General features: G+C 48.4%; 7 protein-coding genes across 7 annotated transcripts; 3 read left to right on the forward strand and 4 right to left on the reverse strand.

The window, feature by feature from the left end:
- Nucleotides 1–22: 22 nt before the first annotated feature.
- N7489_011135 (major facilitator superfamily domain-containing protein) lies at nt 23–1522 on the forward strand (the record flags this gene model as incomplete). The annotated part of the gene is made up of 4 exons (XM_056716884.1): nt 23–264; nt 327–836; nt 890–1046; nt 1139–1522. 4 exons carry the CDS (start codon nt 23–25, stop codon nt 1520–1522), a joined length of 1293 nt encoding a protein of 430 aa, XP_056564506.1.
- A 2538-nt stretch (nt 1523–4060) lies between these two features.
- N7489_011136 (Major facilitator superfamily domain general substrate transporter) lies at nt 4061–6165 on the forward strand (the record flags this gene model as incomplete). Its single annotated transcript, XM_056716885.1, has 10 exons — nt 4061–4174; nt 4236–4316; nt 4394–4446; nt 4510–4767; nt 4822–4951; nt 4996–5479; nt 5536–5694; nt 5745–5955; nt 6012–6069; nt 6124–6165. 10 exons carry the CDS (start codon nt 4061–4063, stop codon nt 6163–6165), a joined length of 1590 nt encoding a protein of 529 aa, XP_056564507.1.
- A 316-nt stretch (nt 6166–6481) lies between these two features.
- Nucleotides 6482–7514, reverse strand: N7489_011137 (uncharacterized protein; the record flags this gene model as incomplete). Its single annotated transcript, XM_056716886.1, has 5 exons — nt 6482–6600; nt 6658–6850; nt 6903–7064; nt 7113–7430; nt 7479–7514. The coding sequence occupies 5 exons, from the start codon at nt 7512–7514 to the stop codon at nt 6482–6484; spliced, it is 828 nt and encodes a 275-aa protein (XP_056564508.1).
- Nucleotides 7515–8240: 726 nt separating this feature from the next.
- N7489_011138 (uncharacterized protein) lies at nt 8241–8852 on the reverse strand (the record flags this gene model as incomplete). Its single annotated transcript, XM_056716887.1, has 1 exon — nt 8241–8852. One exon carries the CDS (start codon nt 8850–8852, stop codon nt 8241–8243), a length of 612 nt encoding a protein of 203 aa, XP_056564509.1.
- A 1628-nt stretch (nt 8853–10480) lies between these two features.
- Nucleotides 10481–10999, reverse strand: N7489_011139 (putative integral membrane protein; the record flags this gene model as incomplete). Its single annotated transcript, XM_056716888.1, has 1 exon — nt 10481–10999. One exon carries the CDS (start codon nt 10997–10999, stop codon nt 10481–10483), a length of 519 nt encoding a protein of 172 aa, XP_056564510.1.
- A 1994-nt stretch (nt 11000–12993) lies between these two features.
- On the forward strand, nt 12994–14164 carry N7489_011140 (uncharacterized protein; the record flags this gene model as incomplete). Its single annotated transcript, XM_056716889.1, has 4 exons — nt 12994–13366; nt 13404–13518; nt 13568–13578; nt 13665–14164. 4 exons carry the CDS (start codon nt 12994–12996, stop codon nt 14162–14164), a joined length of 999 nt encoding a protein of 332 aa, XP_056564511.1.
- A 3121-nt stretch (nt 14165–17285) lies between these two features.
- On the reverse strand, nt 17286–17975 carry N7489_011141 (uncharacterized protein; the record flags this gene model as incomplete). Its single annotated transcript, XM_056716890.1, has 2 exons — nt 17286–17592; nt 17671–17975. The coding sequence occupies 2 exons, from the start codon at nt 17973–17975 to the stop codon at nt 17286–17288; spliced, it is 612 nt and encodes a 203-aa protein (XP_056564512.1).
- Nucleotides 17976–18183: the final 208 nt, after the last annotated feature.

Consider the following 18183-nt stretch of genomic DNA (forward strand, 5'->3'; position numbering starts at 1 on the left):
CCTACTCAATATAGTCGTTACAATGGGAGAGAAACATCAACATGATCTTGACGACCAGCAGCCCCCTGCTGGCGACCACGAAAGAGGAAGCAGACCAATTTGTCTAAAGTCAACTACCCAAGAGTTTCTGTTCGTGATAGCAACAACAATAGCATTTGCACAGGAATCCTTTTTCACAGGTCTCACTGTCGGCCTGACCGCCGTTATTGGCCGTGATCTGGACATGACCATTGCAGAAATCACCTGGATAAGTGCTGGCTGCTCGTCAGTATTACCTAGCTTATCCTACTGAAGTGGAGCAGAACTGATATTTACACATGGCCTAGTCTCGCAAGCGGCGCCTTTCTTCTCATGTTCGGCCGAATCGCCGACAATTGCGGCCGCAAAAAACTTTTCCTTTTTGGCATGGTGGGATTCACCTTTGCTGTCTTAGCTGCCAGTTTCGCCTCCTCCCCGATCTACCTAAATGTCTTCTCGGGCATCATCGGGCTATTCTCCGCCAGCGTGGTTCCACCTGCAATCGGCAAACTTGGCGCGGTGTATGAGACCTCTTCTGTCCGCAAAAACCGCGCCTTTGCATGCTTCAGTGCCGGGAATCCACTGGGGTACGTAGGAGGTATGGTTGTATCTGGCATTGCGGCAGATATTTCCACGTGGCAGACGTCGTTCCGCGCCCTTGCCGTTCTCTATGCTATCTTCACTATAGTGGGCGCGTGGGCTTTCCCACCGGACGAGGGCAATAATGTACCCCTGACTATCGAGTCCCTGAGACAGTTCGATGTCATAGGGACGGTATTGATCATTGTCGGGTTTGCGTCACTGACTGCTTCTTTGTCGTGAGTATGACTAGTTTCACTCCACGTAGAATACTGGTGCTGACTATTCGGAGCCTTGCAGGTAATGCTCCACATGGCTGGGGTACGGGATATGTAATCGCACTGCTTTGTGTTGGGTCCACCCTGCTTGTTTGCTTCGTATGGTGGGAGTCAAGAGCGCAATTCCCGCTAATGCCGCTCGTTATATGGCAGAACCGAACATTTTCCGCGGTACGTATAACATTCTTTTTAGTGGTCTTTTTAGTGGTCTTTTTAGTGGAATAGTGTCAACTCAATTCGCTGACGGAACACATTACGCGCAGGTGGTCACTGTGCAATGCTTAGGGGAGATGGGGTTCTCCGCTACTTCATTTTGGCTCTCCCTATTGCTCCAGAATGTCCGCAAAGACTCTGCTATAAAGATCGCCCTTGAACTGCTACCCATGGTCATTGGCGGCATAGCGGTCAATGTTGTCTGTGCTTTTGTTCTCCACAAAGTAAGCAATCAGGCCCTAATGGGAGTCGGCACTGTGGCGTACACGGTAGCCTTCCTCATCCTGAGTTTTATGAGAGAAGAGGCGGCGTACTGGGCGTACATCTTCCCAAGCCTGATATTAATGGTCATTGGGATGGATATACAGTACAACGTAACGAATGTGAGTTTGTACCGGCCCACAGCGCATGGTGGCTACTCCACGCGGCTGTAGCCCTTTAATCAAATAAGATCTGGAGATATTAACAGCTATACAGATGTACGTTATGAACTCGCTGCCGGAGCAGCAGTCGCTTGCGGGTGGGATATTCAATACTATTACCAGGCTATGTGGTAATCTATCACTGGGGATTTCAACTGCAATATACATTTCTTTCAAGGAAAAAGCGAACGCCACAACCACTGATCTCGTTCCTTATCTCTTCACCTTTCGCTTCGCCGCGGTGGCGACTGGGATTTCGGTCTTTCTTATTCCGTTCGTGAAAATTGGGAAGCAGGGTGGCCCGGCAATTCAGGAAGCTCTAAGTGTCTAACGATAATGTAATAATGCATCTATGGGTTTTCAACCACTAGGGTCTCTTAAGGCTATATGCTACTAGGGATATGGAGGAGGAGGAAGAAACTCTTGGTATGGAAACTAGGGCCTTTATAAAGGCCTGCAATAATAAAGGACTAGCAAACTGACAAAACACAGGCTCAGTCTGCATGACATAAAAAATCATCCTGTCTAGAGGGATTCTCCAAGCGGTTCTCGACAGCTGGTTACGGTATCTTCAGCTTCTGGCAGTGCCGTTACCTCTATCTTTCTTTCCGTTACCTCCGACCAGTAGAAGATTCATGTCACTCTGTAATGCACCCCACGACTCGCTCCAACCTGATTCAATAACCAAGGACGGCAGACGGTCGCGACTCGAGCGCATAAAGAGATCAGGTTTTTTCTTCGAGGAGTGATACGGACCTCCGTCGAATTCAAGCGCTGTAGGAGCTTAGCACATAAGGAGTCAATAAAGAGAAGCGTGTAGATCTTACTCGTGCCAACGCGGATATTAAGTTGCGCTTGTTAATCACTGGTCAAGTCACCAATATCCTGTAGTCTGATCTCCGACAGACGGCACCAGTCCTGACAACAGTCGTGTACTTCGGTCGTCATGAGATAATATTCAATCTTGTAACATAACCGGCCCCTATAGGGACTATCTTGATCAGCCCGGCATGCCCTTCCTATGCAAACCGATACTCGGGCTTGCTTTTGAGGTGGTTGGGGAGGTGTGTCCATCTTGCGTTTTGTTTTGGTCATCTTGCCTGGGTTGGTAAGGAGGGGAAGTTTGGATTGAGTGCGTGGGAGTCGAGTAATAAAGTCAGGTTTGAGGAGGGTGGTTGGATGGTGTTGAGAGAAGGATGGGGGGTTGTAAGAGGGGTGAATTTTAAATCAATGGGTTACAAATTATGCTGGATATTAGGCGAAAGTGAGGTGTAACTGATGTGGTTGAGACGTGTAAAAGGATGTCTGGGAAACATGCGGGGAGACTTCAATGTTGTCTTGTCCGCGTCGGCAACGCTGGGCGCCTTTGGAGATCGTATGCCCGCTGGAATCTTACTTAGTAACAGCTTTATCAAGGGAATAAGAACCTTATGCCTGTCCAAAGTCAGCCATAAATGCCCGGTATTCCTCGTCACGGTCACGCCGCCGTTGCGTTTCCTCCTACTTATAGTTCGCGTGCTTACGATAAATGAGATAAGCGCGCCTCGAAACAACTGTGATCTTCATCGAGTTTCGTATAGCTGACTGGGCCAAGCCGAGAACCACAAGCCACTAGTTTTTTGACTTCGACTGAGGAGACTCGGCATGAGTTTTGGCACCGCTGTAGAGCAACTGGAAACGGGAAAAGTGGTTGAACGACGTACCTATCTGGAAGTTTGCTCATAATAGAAGATGAGGAAGGGACGGTACGAGAAACGGCCCAGGAAGAGAGATATCCGGGCCTGGAGAGCCATCAGCGTTTAGCGACGCCATTTTTCCTCGCAAACAATGGCGGTTGAAGTGTGAAGAAAATAATGTGTTAAAGAAACGAAGAGGGAAGGTACAGACTCTGGAGTGCTCTTTTTTTGTGGGCCTTGAGCTTCATCTGTTATGGGTAGTCAATTTGAAGTGAGATACAAGGAATGGAGCAGGTGCCAAGTGAGAGAAGAGCCAAATTTACAGCAATTTCTGCCATGCAGAAACTTAGTAATCGCCGCTAATCTAGGTGGAATTCGTATGATAAGGTAATGGTAAATTGACTGTGTACAAAGCGGTCAGAATTTAATACGGAAAAATGAAACTGCTGGTCACCAGTAGAGACAAAGTAGTTCTGTGAGGTGTGAATAGTACGTAAACGCAGGGGAATTAGGGCTCTTAGGTCATAAAGGCGGAGACTTTTCAAGGTTTCTCCACTGCGGATCGGCCCCGGAGTGTAGATCTGCCGAAGATCTGTAAAAGTCTCCGCTTCGGCAAGGGACGAGGCAATTGACGAATCACGAAGCGGACCGACGTACAGTCGGCAACTTTTGATGGAATGCTGGATCCTAGACTAATAAAAGGTGCCGTGGTGCTATAATGTAACCTTTACTGCGGAAAGAAATTGGACCGGGTTGACAAATTCTTCCCCTGAAATGTTCCGGGAATTTCATCTACGGAGTTATATACCTACCGTTTACGGTTGTATCGCATTAATGTTTGTTCCTACAGATTTTTTCACTTTAATCCATTCTGATGGCTGAAGCATCTACCTCCTCTCGGCCCGAGTCACTTCAGGATGCAGAAAAGCTCACCCAGGGTGATTCATCGCTGGATTCACAGGAAAAGCGGCAAATCACCGGCTTCAAGGTAAGTTTGGCTCCAAGGTTGCTTCCCAAGGTTGGGCTAACGAGATCAATGACTGTGTTAGTGGTTTCTGTTTTTGTTCAGTACCCTGACGGCCATCTTCGTCTACTCGCTCGACAATACAATTGTTGCCAACATCGCTCCGGTACGCCCCCCACCTCTCCATTTCAACTCTCTACGAGAGGTATATACTTATCAATATTGTCCGTCTCCTCCCAACAGAAAATTGTCAACGATTTCAACGCGGTCGAAGATTTGCCATGGCTATCGGTCGGGTACGTGGATGAGAGGTGTGAGCATTGGAGAGATGTCGAGGGCTGACAAACTCCACTGTATAGGTTTATGATTGGGGGAATGGCAATGATCCTGCCATTTGGTAAGATCTACACACTTTTTGATGCCAAGTGGGTGTTCATTGTATCCACCATCGTGTTTATGGCAGCCTCTGCACTCTGTGGCGGGGCGCCCACGATGGACGCCGAGATCATCGGGCGAGTCTTTGCTGGAGCAGGCGGTAATGGGATGTATTTTGGCCTGCTTGCTCTAATTTCTATGAACACCTCCAGCCAAGAACGCCCAAAATGGTTAAGCTTGAGGTGAGCCTGCTTTTTCCGAAACTCGACGAATCGTACACTGACGGTTCATCCTAGTGGCTTGGTCTGGGGTCTCGGAACGGTCCTGGGTCCTGTTGTCGGCGGCGCCTTTGAGCTATACACTTGGCGCTGGGCATTCTACATCAACCTGCTGTTCGGCGCCATCTTGCTGCCAACCTATTTATTCGTCATCCATCTAACGACCCACTACCTGGAACGTCGCGATGGCAGAAACTGGCCACCTTCGACTGGGTGGGCACCGTACTCAGTGTTGGGGCATTTACCACTCTGGTAATGGGCATCAACTTCGGTGGGACTCTTTACCCATGGGACAGCGGGCAGACGATCGCGCTGTTCGTTGTTTCCGGCGTTCTGTGGATTATCTTCGGTCTCCAACAGGGTTTCAACATTGCCACCTCGACCGATAGACGCATTTTGCCAATCCACCTCTTCGCTCAGAAGGAGCCCGTCTTACTCTTTATCTCTTGTGCGGCAGTAGGCGCTGTTTCCTATGTCAGTGTCTACTACGTCCCTATTTATTTCCAGTTCACCCAAGGAGACAATGCGATCCAATCTGCCGTCCGTCTACTCCCGTTCATCTTCCTGCTAATTACTACCATTCCCCTTAGCGGTGTCATGATGTCCCATGTCGGCTACTACAAGCCCTGGTACGTGGGCGGTAGTATAATTGCCTTGATTCCGGCTGTTTTGATGTGTAAGTCGCGGAGTGCGTTTTTTAAACAACCAAGTGCTAATACCGCCGACCAACAGCTACCATTGTCCATGTCGACACCCATTCAGGCGTGATCTATGGACTTGAGATTGTGCTGGGACTTGGAGCTGGCGCCTACACCCAGGCCGCATTTGGCGTCATCCAGGCTGTCGTGGTCCCGGCCGAGGCACCCAATGGACTGACTCTTATGCTACTCGGTTCGTTGATGTGCTTCTCTAACATATTCCCAGCTAACCCAACTGGATAGCCCAGCTAAGTGGCATGACGCTAGGCCTATCTATCAGCGGGGCCATATTCGTCAACCTTGCATCCAACGACCTGTTCGCCCTGCTCCCGGAGTATCCGCAATCGCAAGTCAGGCAGATTGTCTCCGGAACGAGTGGTCAGCTGCTCTCCTCGCTGTCTGAGAAGCTGCGTGATCAGGCGCTGGTCATCATCGTGTCCGCATGGCACAACATGTAAGTGTTCGTTGTGTGTTTTCTGGTGGATGATATACTGACTTTTCCTTGGAAAGCTTTATCTGCGTGTATGTCGCCGCTGCTGCGAGCTTGGTATGCTCGATCTTTATGTCGGTGAGTCTCGTGGATTGCTGGAATTTGGGTCCTTTTACTTAGTGGTGTTTACAGCATAAAAAGTGCAACGTCTCGGCCGCTGCGGGTGGTGCGTGAGATGTCTGCATTGCCCCCAAGTCTTTTTCGGGGAAGACTTTTTTCATCTTTGTGGTGTGATGCGTTGTTTCTCATTCTATGCTGCATCATGGTTCCTAAGGCGACTAATTTATAATTTTGGGATCGAAATAGCGAAGGTCTGCTGTTCTGGAAGGGGAATTGGAATGATAAAGGATTAAATAGTCTATGAGGCTTTCCAAGGAACGAAAAAGTTGGCGGCGCAAAATCCCATTTATTGGAGAAAATGTTGAAGCTCATAATTGGACCCCCTTTACTGAAATCGCCCACGCGTAGCCTGGCTAGTAACGAGAGAATACTAGAAATTCTGAACTTTCCCATGGCCCGTACTAGCCACCGAATCATTCGCCCAGTACCGCCCACTAATATTCCCAATATCACCAATTGCCAGTCGCACTGGGATCCTCGCTCCCTCCTCTAAGGAAAGTGTAAGCGATACGCCCGGGAGACCTCGGGAGAAAGCCCCGCACTTACCAATAGACTTGGGCGGCTGGCCCGCCTGCGCACCCAGCGACGTAACCACCCATCCAGGACAACAGCAATTGATCAGTAGATGAGGGTTTTCGTGGGCCAAAATCCGCGTTGCGGCGTTCAGGGCAGCCTTGCTGGTAAAGTAGGCTAAGGGGGGCCAGCCCGATGCGGTCGCAGTGTGCTGATCTGCTGAGCGCTAGAATGGGTGGTTAGCGAGAAAGAGAGCAATGAAGGTCGAAATCACGTACGCTGTACTCGTTGACCAGAGCATCTAGCTCGGTGAGGGTGAGATCAGGGTCCAGGAATCGCTTCTGCAAGCTAGGATCAAAGTATTTGAGTTGTCCAGATTGAGACGAGACGTTCACGATGCGGCCGTTGTTCCGCATAATTGGTAAAAATGCTTGACAGATCTGGCGGTGGTTAGTTGATGAAAATGAGAAGAGGATTCGGTGACCTACATTAAGGGTACCGCGATAGTTCACATCAAGAGTTTCCTGACGTTGTGCAGCAGTGATGTTCTCCTGGAAATAGAAGAGTCCGGCATTGTTGATGAGAATGTCGCAGCCCTGGTGCTCTTTGCTGACCATCGTTGTGAGGGCGGTGATACTGGCCTGGTCGGTGAGTGACAGCCGAGCAGGGTAAAGTTTCACGGCAGGGGGAACAGCCAGGCCAGTCAGATCAAACGAAGCCCCGGCGCGAGAGGCTGTATAAAGAACCAAGGGGCCCGGGAACTGTTGAGCGAGCGCAGCACAGATGGCACGCCCTATTCCGCGGTTCTGTAATCATGGTCAATGGCGGCCTGCGGTAGTAGAGGGGAGACTCACGGAGCCAGTGACTACGGCTACTATAGGGCGGTCCATGGTTAGAGCCCTGAGATATCTCGAAGGTCGCCAAGTAAATTTCGAGATAGATGTGGAAGTTAAGTGATGTTTCTCAGACCCTTCAGGCATACTTTAGGTAGGGCCCCGGGGTTACCTCCGGGTTAATAAGCACGGATATCCGCCCGGACGGGCCCGGGCGGGCAAATGCCAAGCCGCGCAGTTCATAGCAATAAACATATTTATATATCTGTTCATGCAGCGTAGTTTTGCCTCTTCATTGCAGACCTCCTGGCAGAGCTCTTTTCAAATTCACAGGAAAGGACTGTACAAGAAATATGCGGATTCAAGTGGCTCTGAATCAGTTACTATGGATGATTAACGAGTAGGAGCATGTCGCCAACTAAGCTGGAAAGCAAAGCCCTGCCAGCAACATTTGACTTGGCTTGATGATTGGATTTTTGGTATATTGTGTTCAAATGTTGGCAGGAATAATAGTGAATATCGTGCTAAACTAGAAACCCCCAACCAGGGAGAGGGGAAGAAGGGTAAAATAGAAATATAGGGGATAACACAAGGGTGTAACGCATCCCGGTGTATCACAAAAATAAAGAGATAAAGTAAAACCAACATAGTTCAAAGTCTCCAAGACGGCATCTCATCCTCGATGCAATTTTGACCAACAACCTGCTCCACCATCCACCATGCGCCAACATGCAGCATTATGACAAGGGTCGAATTGTATTATGAAAGTGATTGAATCAGACCTCAGCTCTGGGTACCACATTGAGCGCAGAATCGGCTAGACACGGCGGTTCCGCACTGGGTACAGTACTTGAAAGCACCTGCCGTTGCATTGGCCTCATTCGGGGGAGGCGTACCAGGGACAGATGAGCCCATGACCTCAGGGTGACCAGAGATCGAGGCGGGGGAATGAGGGTACGGGGCAGGCTGAGGCACTGGGGCATAGGGTTGAGGCGCGGCGTAGGTCTGTAAGGGCTGTGTTTCCTGGACAGCAGGGGCGTTCACGTATGTGACGGTGTGGCTGACTTTGCGGCTGCGTTTGACGCAGAAGATGATGAGCAGGATCCAAGCAACGAGCTTGAGGATGCCGCCAATGACAAACATAGCAACAGCGCCATAGAACTCGCCCATGTTGGTAGTGGCGCAAGAGTAGTCGTAGTCGGAATAGTAGGAGCTGTAGTAGGAGCTGGAGCTGTCGTACGAGCTGCTGTAAGAGCAGTCGTCATACGCGTGGGAGGTCCATGTGCCCACGAGAGCACCGCCGATGATGAAGCAGACAATGGCGCCAATGAAGAAGCCGATGGGCCACCATTTGGTGAGCCGCGATGGCCGTGGAGCTCCCGGAGTTGAGTGCATGATTGAGAGCGAGGGTCCCTCGGCGACGAATTTTCTGATGAACAAAAGGAGTGGACGTAAAGGAATGACGAGTTAGAATAGCGCAGACGGGGTCCGGTATTTCTTAAGGCATTTTTGCCTGGGGTCACTCAGCCTCATCGTGACTCGGTTGTGATGGATACATAGAAATTTAGAACGAGGGCGTAAATATGGTGAGCCTATTACCGTTGACACCAGATGGGGCTTGAGGCTAAAAAGCAGCAGATCCCCCTATTCGGCCGTCCATCTCGTATTCAGATAAAAACCCTGACACATATTTCAACGTCTACAAGCATGATGGTCAGGATCCCCTCGCAAAGATCACCTATAAAATTCCCAACCTGGTACCTATCACGGATTGAAGGGATTTACGGCTATTTTCAATTAACTAAACGTTTCCAAGGGGAATACTTAGAATTAGCATCTTTAATGGATCAACGCTCCGATCGAAAAGGATCGACAAGGCCAATCTCAAAATACGACAGCTGGCCCACTATCCACTCTAAACACGAACTTAGCGGGAAAGCTGCCTGGGGGCCAACCTAATTTCCAATAAGAACAGAATTTTTTCCCTGCATGGTTGGCAAAATTGGCAAATTCTAAACCCGGTAAACAGGTATCATTGGCCTAAAACACATGTTTGGGCCTGGTCTCAGGGACTTAAACCTTTTAGAAGGACGAGACTGAACGGCACTCGTATTCACAGGGTCTAGCACGACACTCAGACACCCTTCTCAATGATGGCGAAGGAAACGAAAGACTTTGACCGCACACTAAGCTCCATAGACACAACATATACTAGCCCGGAACAATAAGGTTGCGAGCGCAAAACTCTGCGTATTACTCGAGTCAGTAACTATCCCTCAAATCGGTGAAAGCGCTAGACTCTTTCAATCGTAAACGTATCTGGGCTTCTCCAATATATTCAATGTGGGATTGGAATAGCAAATCTCCTCTCTCCTGGGTATACGTGCCGGGTCTGTCTCTGGCTGAAATCTTCAATCCCAAGGCCCTTTCTTTTAGTAGAAGTAACATAACTAGAGTTTCCTAAGGAACACTGTAGTTTAAAAAAAAAGCAAAATGAAGATCATATACCTGATAAGGGATATGCTAGTGGTGGGTACTCTAAGCATTTAAGCACGTTGGTTATATTAGGAGCATACATGTATTCCTACAAAGCTTTCAACGGTCCCTAAGGGCTATAGCCTTATCATACTTCTAGGGGCCCCAATTTTTTGCTACGTGAGGATGCTTCACTAGCTGTTATTTGCGTTGAGGGTTCTCTTTGTACTGGTCGTTCCGCTAAGTCGTTCGCTGATTGCTTATTTGCTTGATTTTTTATTTTTATTTATTTATATTTTTTATTCACAATTTCTTCTTTTAAGTAGTGAAATAATAAATTATACAGATTGACAACGGTAACGTTAGTATTCTCTGATCAAGGTCGTCTCGCGAAAGGCTTAAAGGCCTCATAACAGGTTTGTCAAAGTCCATGCACAGTGCGAATCAGTCGTCAGATGTTCGCCAGTGGCATAACATACGCATATGTACATATATTCATCACCAACACCAACCCAATTATACTACCAATATCAATACCAATATCAAATTCACAGCGTCAAAACCGCCCCCACAAAAGCAACCCAAGCCGAAAAATCGGCAACAACCATTCTAACCCGATGAACCCGCACCCAACGGCGCATATCAACTGACGCGCCAACCCCACTCTCCCCAAGATCCTCTTTAACAGCAACATCATCCACAATCCTCTTAACGGGCCCGGCGACAAACGGCACAAAAACCAAATGTCCGATCGCGCCAGCCAGGCCGACCCAGTAAAATGCCGTCGTCTGCAGCGGCTTCTGTGGGTAATAGCGATTCAAGAGGAGTGTCCCGGCAGCTGAGGTTATCGTGCCCAGGTTTAGACCGAGGACTGTCCATACTGCGCGGTTGAAGACGTGGGAGAACCATTTCGGCAGGACTTTGTCCGAGGTCGGTTGCAGGGAGGGGATGAGGAAGGCGGTGTTTGTTGTCAGTTCTAGGAGCGCGTGCGCGAGGGTTGCGGTGCTTGTTGCTAATGGGAGGGTCTGGAGGAGGAGGTGGGGGTTTAGGATTAGACCTGACGCCATCTTGGATGGGATAGATTGGTTGATACGGCTGGAATGTAGGATTAAGATAAGAGGTACGGAGTAGATGAGGAGATGAGGATAAGTGTGCTTACCTGACTATCTCGGGGCCCCCAGTTGGTTCCCGGGACTTGGATATTGGGGGCTGAAATGTTGTGGGTCTTGGATTGTTAACCTGCCCTGATGGGACTATGTATACTCCGTACATAGATAGCCCTGCATAGAGCCTAGTGACGCAAAGAAATTCGTTTTCCTTTTGCAAAACGCAGGCAAACATCATTTCGATATACTGAATCTGATCTCTACGGCTCTATATATCTCCAGCATGATGCCTCACTGCCCATTCTTATCAGCATCCTCCAATGTTCTGACTTCAAAACCAGCCATGACAATGACCAGACAGGGTACTTAATTTGCCAACTTGTTCTTTCAAATCCCTTGTTACCTCCCTTCACACCGCTGTCTCAGGAAGACGACGGACGGGGGTCCCACCAGTCTCCAAGCTCGACTTTTGGGACCACGAGTGACCTTGATAGCCCAGTTAAATGATGTCCTGAGTTTTTCATCCTCCGTTTAATCAGGTGGCTAGCGCGAGAAGTTGGGCTTCCAACATGTCGGATTTTATATACGTTTTGATTGAGTTCACTCATGTATCATTTATGTGATGTATGTCTATTGATGCGCGTTACTGACATTTTATTTAGACGAAGTAGAATATGGCTCTTGCGCCGACACTACGCCACCACTGCACCTCCTGCTTGAAGCTGTACGAGCGGTAACGATTCAGATGGCGGCTTCGACTCCTCCTTCTCCTCCAAGGACGACTCCAAAGACTCCGATGATGGAAGGTAAATATGTAGGGATGTCCGTGTTCCATCAGCAATGGAAATGATCATTGGAAACATCCATAGAGAGCTGCGGCTTATATGCGGGAGAAATACCAGGGAATTCTTCAAATGCAAGAGATACCCTCTCAATGGCTTTAAGGAGGAAAGAAAGGGCGGCAAAATGACGTATCTGCAGGTAAAGGAACGGCTCTCAGACTGCGAAGAGTTACTTCCCGATATACAATACTTCGGGCCGGGGTTTGAAAAAAGCCTGGGCGATCAAAGGGACGCGTTCAAAGGATTACCCGAGATATCTGGAGCTTGTTGAAAGAGCTTCTTGGGGTTTTCTCCGGCCCCTTTGCCACAAGATACCTAGCAAAGGCAGAAGTACTGGATGCCTCAGACATCACATGTTAGATAGAACCAGATAGTCTGCCTGCTCTCTCTCTCTCTTTCCCCTCTTCGTCCACTCCAATACATACTGCCCTTTCTATATTGATTTATCACTTGTATCGTATCCCCACGAAGAAGTCTATGAAACCAGCCATTGATGCCTGTGGAGCTAACTAGGTATTACAGAGGTGGTGTATATCATACGCTTGGGAGGCGCTTGAAGACAAAGAAGCGCATGCGAGTCGGCACCATCAAACATCCTCCCTTGTTTGTTTCTGTCAGGGCTCAAAGATTATTAGCGTGATACTCCAATGTGGGGACCAACCTAGCTATGGAGCAAGTCTGGGTGACGAGCCAAAGGACATGACTGTACGTGGTTCTTTGGCGCGAATATGATAGGTTGTCCATTGAATCCCTTTCATGTCAGATGAGAGTTTTTGTTTTTAATCCTTTTAACCAGGAAGACGTAATGGCCGTCTATTCTAGGCTGAAAGAGACTATAAAAAGTGTTTGTAAAAGCATCTACAACAAAGACTTTGCCTTTGTCTATTTGGACATAATAAAGGGTTTGTTCTTAGACTCAATAAAGCGCTTTCACTAGCCAATTGCGTATAACACAAGGCAATGGACTCGAGATGTCTATAAGAATGATCGAGTCCTCGGTCGAACTAAACTCCATCATCACAACAATCATCACACTCTTATATCCACACCTTCCTACAATTACCAATCTCCAGAAATATCCAGCAATCCCCAGCCATCTTCAATATCGCAACCATGCCACGTCGAGTAGTATCCTGTGCCCAGCACGGCGGACATCGAGATCGACCGGACAAGCTTGAGCTCTACCTTCAGATTTGCAAGCCAAATAATACCGTCGTTCATTGGATGATCGCTATGAAGTATCCAGATGCTGACCGTTGCACTCGACTGCACAGCACCGGCTATATGGGCAATCGTACCTTGCTCATTGAACCTGACAAGCGATTCGATAGTGATGCAGTCGAGACCACACACTATCTCGGACGGTTCCGCGCCAGCGAGAGCACCACTGTCGAGACGGAGGCCGAGAAGGTTCCACTACAGAGCTGCCAGCTCTGGGCTTGTTATCTGATTCTTAGACTTGAGCGCAAGGGACTGCTGCAAGAAGGTCAGTACGATCATTATATGAATTGTTATACTCATAGGCGTGAGGAGGATTATGGACCGGGGGACGATGATACATGCCCTGTTCATGGGCATGCAGGTCATGGGCATGCAGGTCATGGGCATGCAGGTCATGGGCATGCAGGTCATGGGCATGTAGGTCATGGGCATGTAGGTCATGGCCACGCAGACCATGGCCACACAGGCCATGGGCATGTAGGTCATGGGCACGCAGGTCATGGCCACACAGACCATGACCACACAGGCCATGGGCATACAGGTCATAGACATAGACGTCATAGGCACACAGATCATGATCACACAGATCATGGCCACACAGACCATGACCACGCAGACCATGACCACGCAGGCCACGGACATACAGGCCATAGGCACAGACGTCATAGACACACAGATCATGGCCACACAGACCATGGCCACACAGACCATGACCACGCAGACCATGACCACGCAGACCATGACCACGCAGGCCACGGGCATACAGGTCATAGGCACAGACGTCATAGACACACAGGTCATGGCCACACAGATCATGATCATGCAGATCATGATCACGCAGACCATGGCGACGCATGCTATGGGCTGGGCATACAGACGGATCACGGCCACACAGGTCATGGACACACAGGTCATGGGCGCAGACACAGACATTAGGTATCAATATCATTCTTTTCGTCGTCAGATTTGGCACATTGACTTTTTCTTTTTTTCTTCTGGCTATGGTCTATTCATGCAGGATCTATATCTCAACCAAGATACCGTTGAGATCATGCTATCCTAGATAGGTGCCTTATTCCTAGGTAGACTTCGCTTTTTGCCTGCCTGCCTGCTTGTTTGTTTGTTTGCTTTTTATGCCTTCTATAAAAGGCTTTCAGATTCCTAGACTGAATAGATCACATTTCCCTTCTTGATTCTCCCCGAGTAGTCAGAGTCGTTGTAACCTCAACATATTTTACGTACGTATGTCCCCCCAATCAAGGGTAGTAGTGTAGTCGCTTGCTTGTTATATCAAGTCACTAGACGTCCATGCGGGAGATAGGAGGATATTGCACGCTTCCTCTTGTACGTCAAAGACGAGGGGGACGACTAAGGAAAACTGGTTACCGCAGAAGGCAAACTGGCATCAGTTCCAAGCCCACCTGACGTATCAACTTCCCTCACACATCCCTCCTGATTTTACAGACATCGAGTTCCTGTCTGGCAAACTCAGCCTGCTCGGGGAGGATGATACAGTCTCCTTTAAATATTGCATCAAAGGTCCTGGGGACATTCAGATTATCCAGATGGGTTCTTCAATTGCCATTGCGGAGATCTGTTGGAAGTCACGTGACTTCAGCTTGCTCCTGCACACTTAGCTAGCTCATGTCTAGATAGTTTCTTCCTTTCTCCACGCAACTATCCTTTTTCCAGAGGATCCTACATTTCCACTGTAGACTCGCTCTATCAGCTTATGAGCGCCTGTCTTTAAAGCCTCTGTCTCATCGCAAGCCTTAAATCCCCAATTTACCTCGGCGTACTGCGTCACGCCAAGCCTCTGTTTGTGGGCCCATAAACAGAGTTTTCCAATCAGATCGGGGTCTCCATCTTCCCGAGTATTTCTGATTCGTCCAATCAGAGCTCGGCATTTGTCTGCATCTAGATTCCATCTATTTGCATCGTTTCTGTATCATTTACGACCGCCAAAAAAGGCCGTTCGGATCTTCACGCCGACCGCCAAAAATACCGTTCGTTGATCCAGACCTCCCTGACAGTTCGAGACCTTTGCTTCTCGACCGTCTCCAATTTTTTAATTTTTTTTTTCTTCGTTTATCCCATTCATACATACATATTGGGCGTCACTATGTCGTCCATCTACGATTTCGACCGTCAGAAAGAATCTGACATTTCAAAGATCGTCCCCAAGCTAAAGGGGGAACCCAATTTCGCACAATGGCAACATCGTCTATACATGGCCCTGAAAGAGAACAACAAGACCTACATCGAGATCATTCAGGGAATTGCGCAGAAGCCAGTGTCTCCCGAACTCTATGATGAGTCCGTTGAGACTATTCGTGAGCTTGCTCAGCATAGAGCTTTTGCTTCTGGTTCGGATACTCCTGTCTCTGACACCCTTGTTAGAGGACTTGTCAAAGAGCAAAAACAGAAGAACAAGGAGCTTCTGAAGGGATACCAGGTCCTCGTTGGCAAGTGGGATCTTATCAATACCCGCTGCTATAACCTCATTTTCAGCACGCTTGATACCATCCCTGCTTCTCACGTTCAAAACGTAGAGAATGCGCGTGAAGCATTCAAGCTTCTTCGTGCAGAGTACGGTTCTTCATCCTGGCAGGGAAATTTTAAACGTTTCGAGGTTCTTATCAACCTCCAGTACAAAAACAATCCCCAGGAATTCGTTCGCCGGTTCAAAGAAGCTCTCTTTGAGATTCAGCAACGAAACCCTGTCATCCCGGCGGACATGGTTCTAAATTTTTTCGTGAAGGCAGTGCAGGGTAACCCTCGATGCCAGGCCTTCATCCAGAACCTAGATCCCGACCTGAAGGATCCAAATTTCATGGTGGGTGTCTATCATGACTTTACAATGATAGAAGGTTCGAGCCGGATTGCACATCACCCCGGTACTTTTAGCCACTCGGCAAATACAACGTCATCAGCAAAGGACTCAGCAGCTTCCAATTCTCCTAGGAAGGATGACGATAAATCTACAAACGACAATTCGCCTTCTTCCGACAAGAAGAAGAAGAAGCAAAAGCCAGTGTATGAGAAAGACGCCATCTGGTGTAAAATTCATAACTCTCTCGGCAACCATTTTACCCGGAATTGTCACTTGAAAAAGGGTGGTGGCTCTACCAATGCAGTCCACCAACAGCTTCCTTTTCACCAGCAGCAGCCTGCTTCCCAGCAGCTTCCTTTCCAACCAGGCCAAATCATAGGCCAGGTTGACAGTCAGGGGCGGGTGATTTTAAACCCGCAGCAGCAAAGATCCCGAACCAATGCGGTCTATGCTCCCACTCCTCCCCCTCCCCCTACCGGAGATACTATGCTACGGTATAACAATTTGTTTACCAAAGTGCTTTTCCATTCGGATCGGACCGATACCCAGGGTGAATGGGGGGTTCATGTTGTGCCAAAAGAAGGCTTGATGGCTGATAACGGTGGTGATACTGCTACATGGAAGGATTCCGACACTAGTACATTAACACCGCATCACTCTGTTTTTGAAGAGCCTGTTTTTGGGCCTATTCGAACTGAGGTTCAGACCACTCCTGTCCGTTTCGGTGCACCACCTCCCCCTACAGTGGAAGATGCAGATGATACCGATCTTTTTGCACCGGCATGTCCACCTCTCGATTCATCTGATCCGGCCATTCTTCGCGAACTCCCAAATCGTGGGATCTCGACCCTTTCGGCGGTGGAAGACCGTCTTCCAGACCCAGACTCGTTTGAGATCGACAGCGATAACGACAAGATGGCGGGTAGATTGGTACGATTGTAGAAGAACAAAAGATCTCACCGGCCCCGAGAAAAAGCAGCCGTTGGCTTCGTGCATTTCAAAATGCCAAAAATGCCAAAAATTCTTGATCCCAATTTCTATGGTTAATAAACTACACGTGTACCAGTTTGATGAAATGTTCTGCTAGCAAAATACGTATGGCGCACTCGCGGCTATACACTGCCGTAGCCTGTAGGTTCCCTTTAACCAAGCGTATAGAAGTGTAGGAGCATTTTCGGATTTAAGCTTGTACTTAGACAACCCGATCTAGGGAACTATTTAGGTTTCTGTTTCCTCTCCAGTCACTTATTGTATATAGATAGAGAAGCTACATTCTTTGTTATTTCACTTACCCTTTAGGTAGCTATGATTGTTTTCGCTTTAATTCGATATTTAAAACCATTTGGCTATACTACTGTTCTGTCAGAGTTTTCCATTCTTTAGCGTCCTTCAAATGTTCCAACCTATGAATCCTCTGGTCCACAAGGGCATTCACTCGCCAGCGATCCTGTGTTCCCTTCCTCTTCTGGCAACATCTCGGCACTGCTGGTACCTTCTTCCCAATAAACTCAGTCGGATCTACTGCAAATGAAAGCCATGTGTTTGCATAAACACCATTATCATCCTCAATGTCAATAATGTTAATCTGTAAGACCTCGGGGTTGATATCTTCAGCTAGAACAAGATGGTCAAATGTTACACCATAATAGTCAATCAGCCTACTTAAATTAAAAGGAGAGAACTGATTAGCCATAGGGCCATCAGAGCTCGTTGCTTCCACTAGGAGATTGACTTACTCCTCCGGACGCTTCTCCGGCATCCAGCCTAAGTATTCATCCTGCACCACCAGATCACCCGGGACTTCCGGACAAACATCCCGTCCGTATATAGTCTGATACGTTAACCGTGCTAGCTCTGGGCCTGCTGGCTGTGGGAATGTTCGGTTTCCAAACTCCAGACGCCAATGGATATGTGGTAGGAGTCTTTGTATGGCGATTAGGGGACCTTCGATTTGGATTCTGAGCGGCTGATCAGATGGCGGGAAGTGATACCGGCCAGCGGGTGCGTGAATACAATGAGGAATGTAAAGTGGGAGCGCCATAGATGAGACCACTTGATTGCTGAAGTTGATTGAGGAGGCGCAGTGACTAAACCCGTTAGTGAGTGTAATCTTGGAAAGAGAGGGCACTAGATTAGGTTCGACTAGCTTTTCTATATGCCTAGGGAGGAGAACCGCGATATCTCCCTTCAACTAGGATATGCGGGGTAATATAGCGCCAGGGGTTATCACATGACTTGGATCCAACATC

The sequence above is a fragment of the Penicillium chrysogenum genome, assembly GCF_028827035.1.
Source record: "Penicillium chrysogenum strain IBT 35668 chromosome Unknown utg000005l_segment0_segment0, whole genome shotgun sequence".
NCBI classification, from domain to species: Eukaryota; Fungi; Ascomycota; class Eurotiomycetes; order Eurotiales; family Aspergillaceae; genus Penicillium; species Penicillium chrysogenum.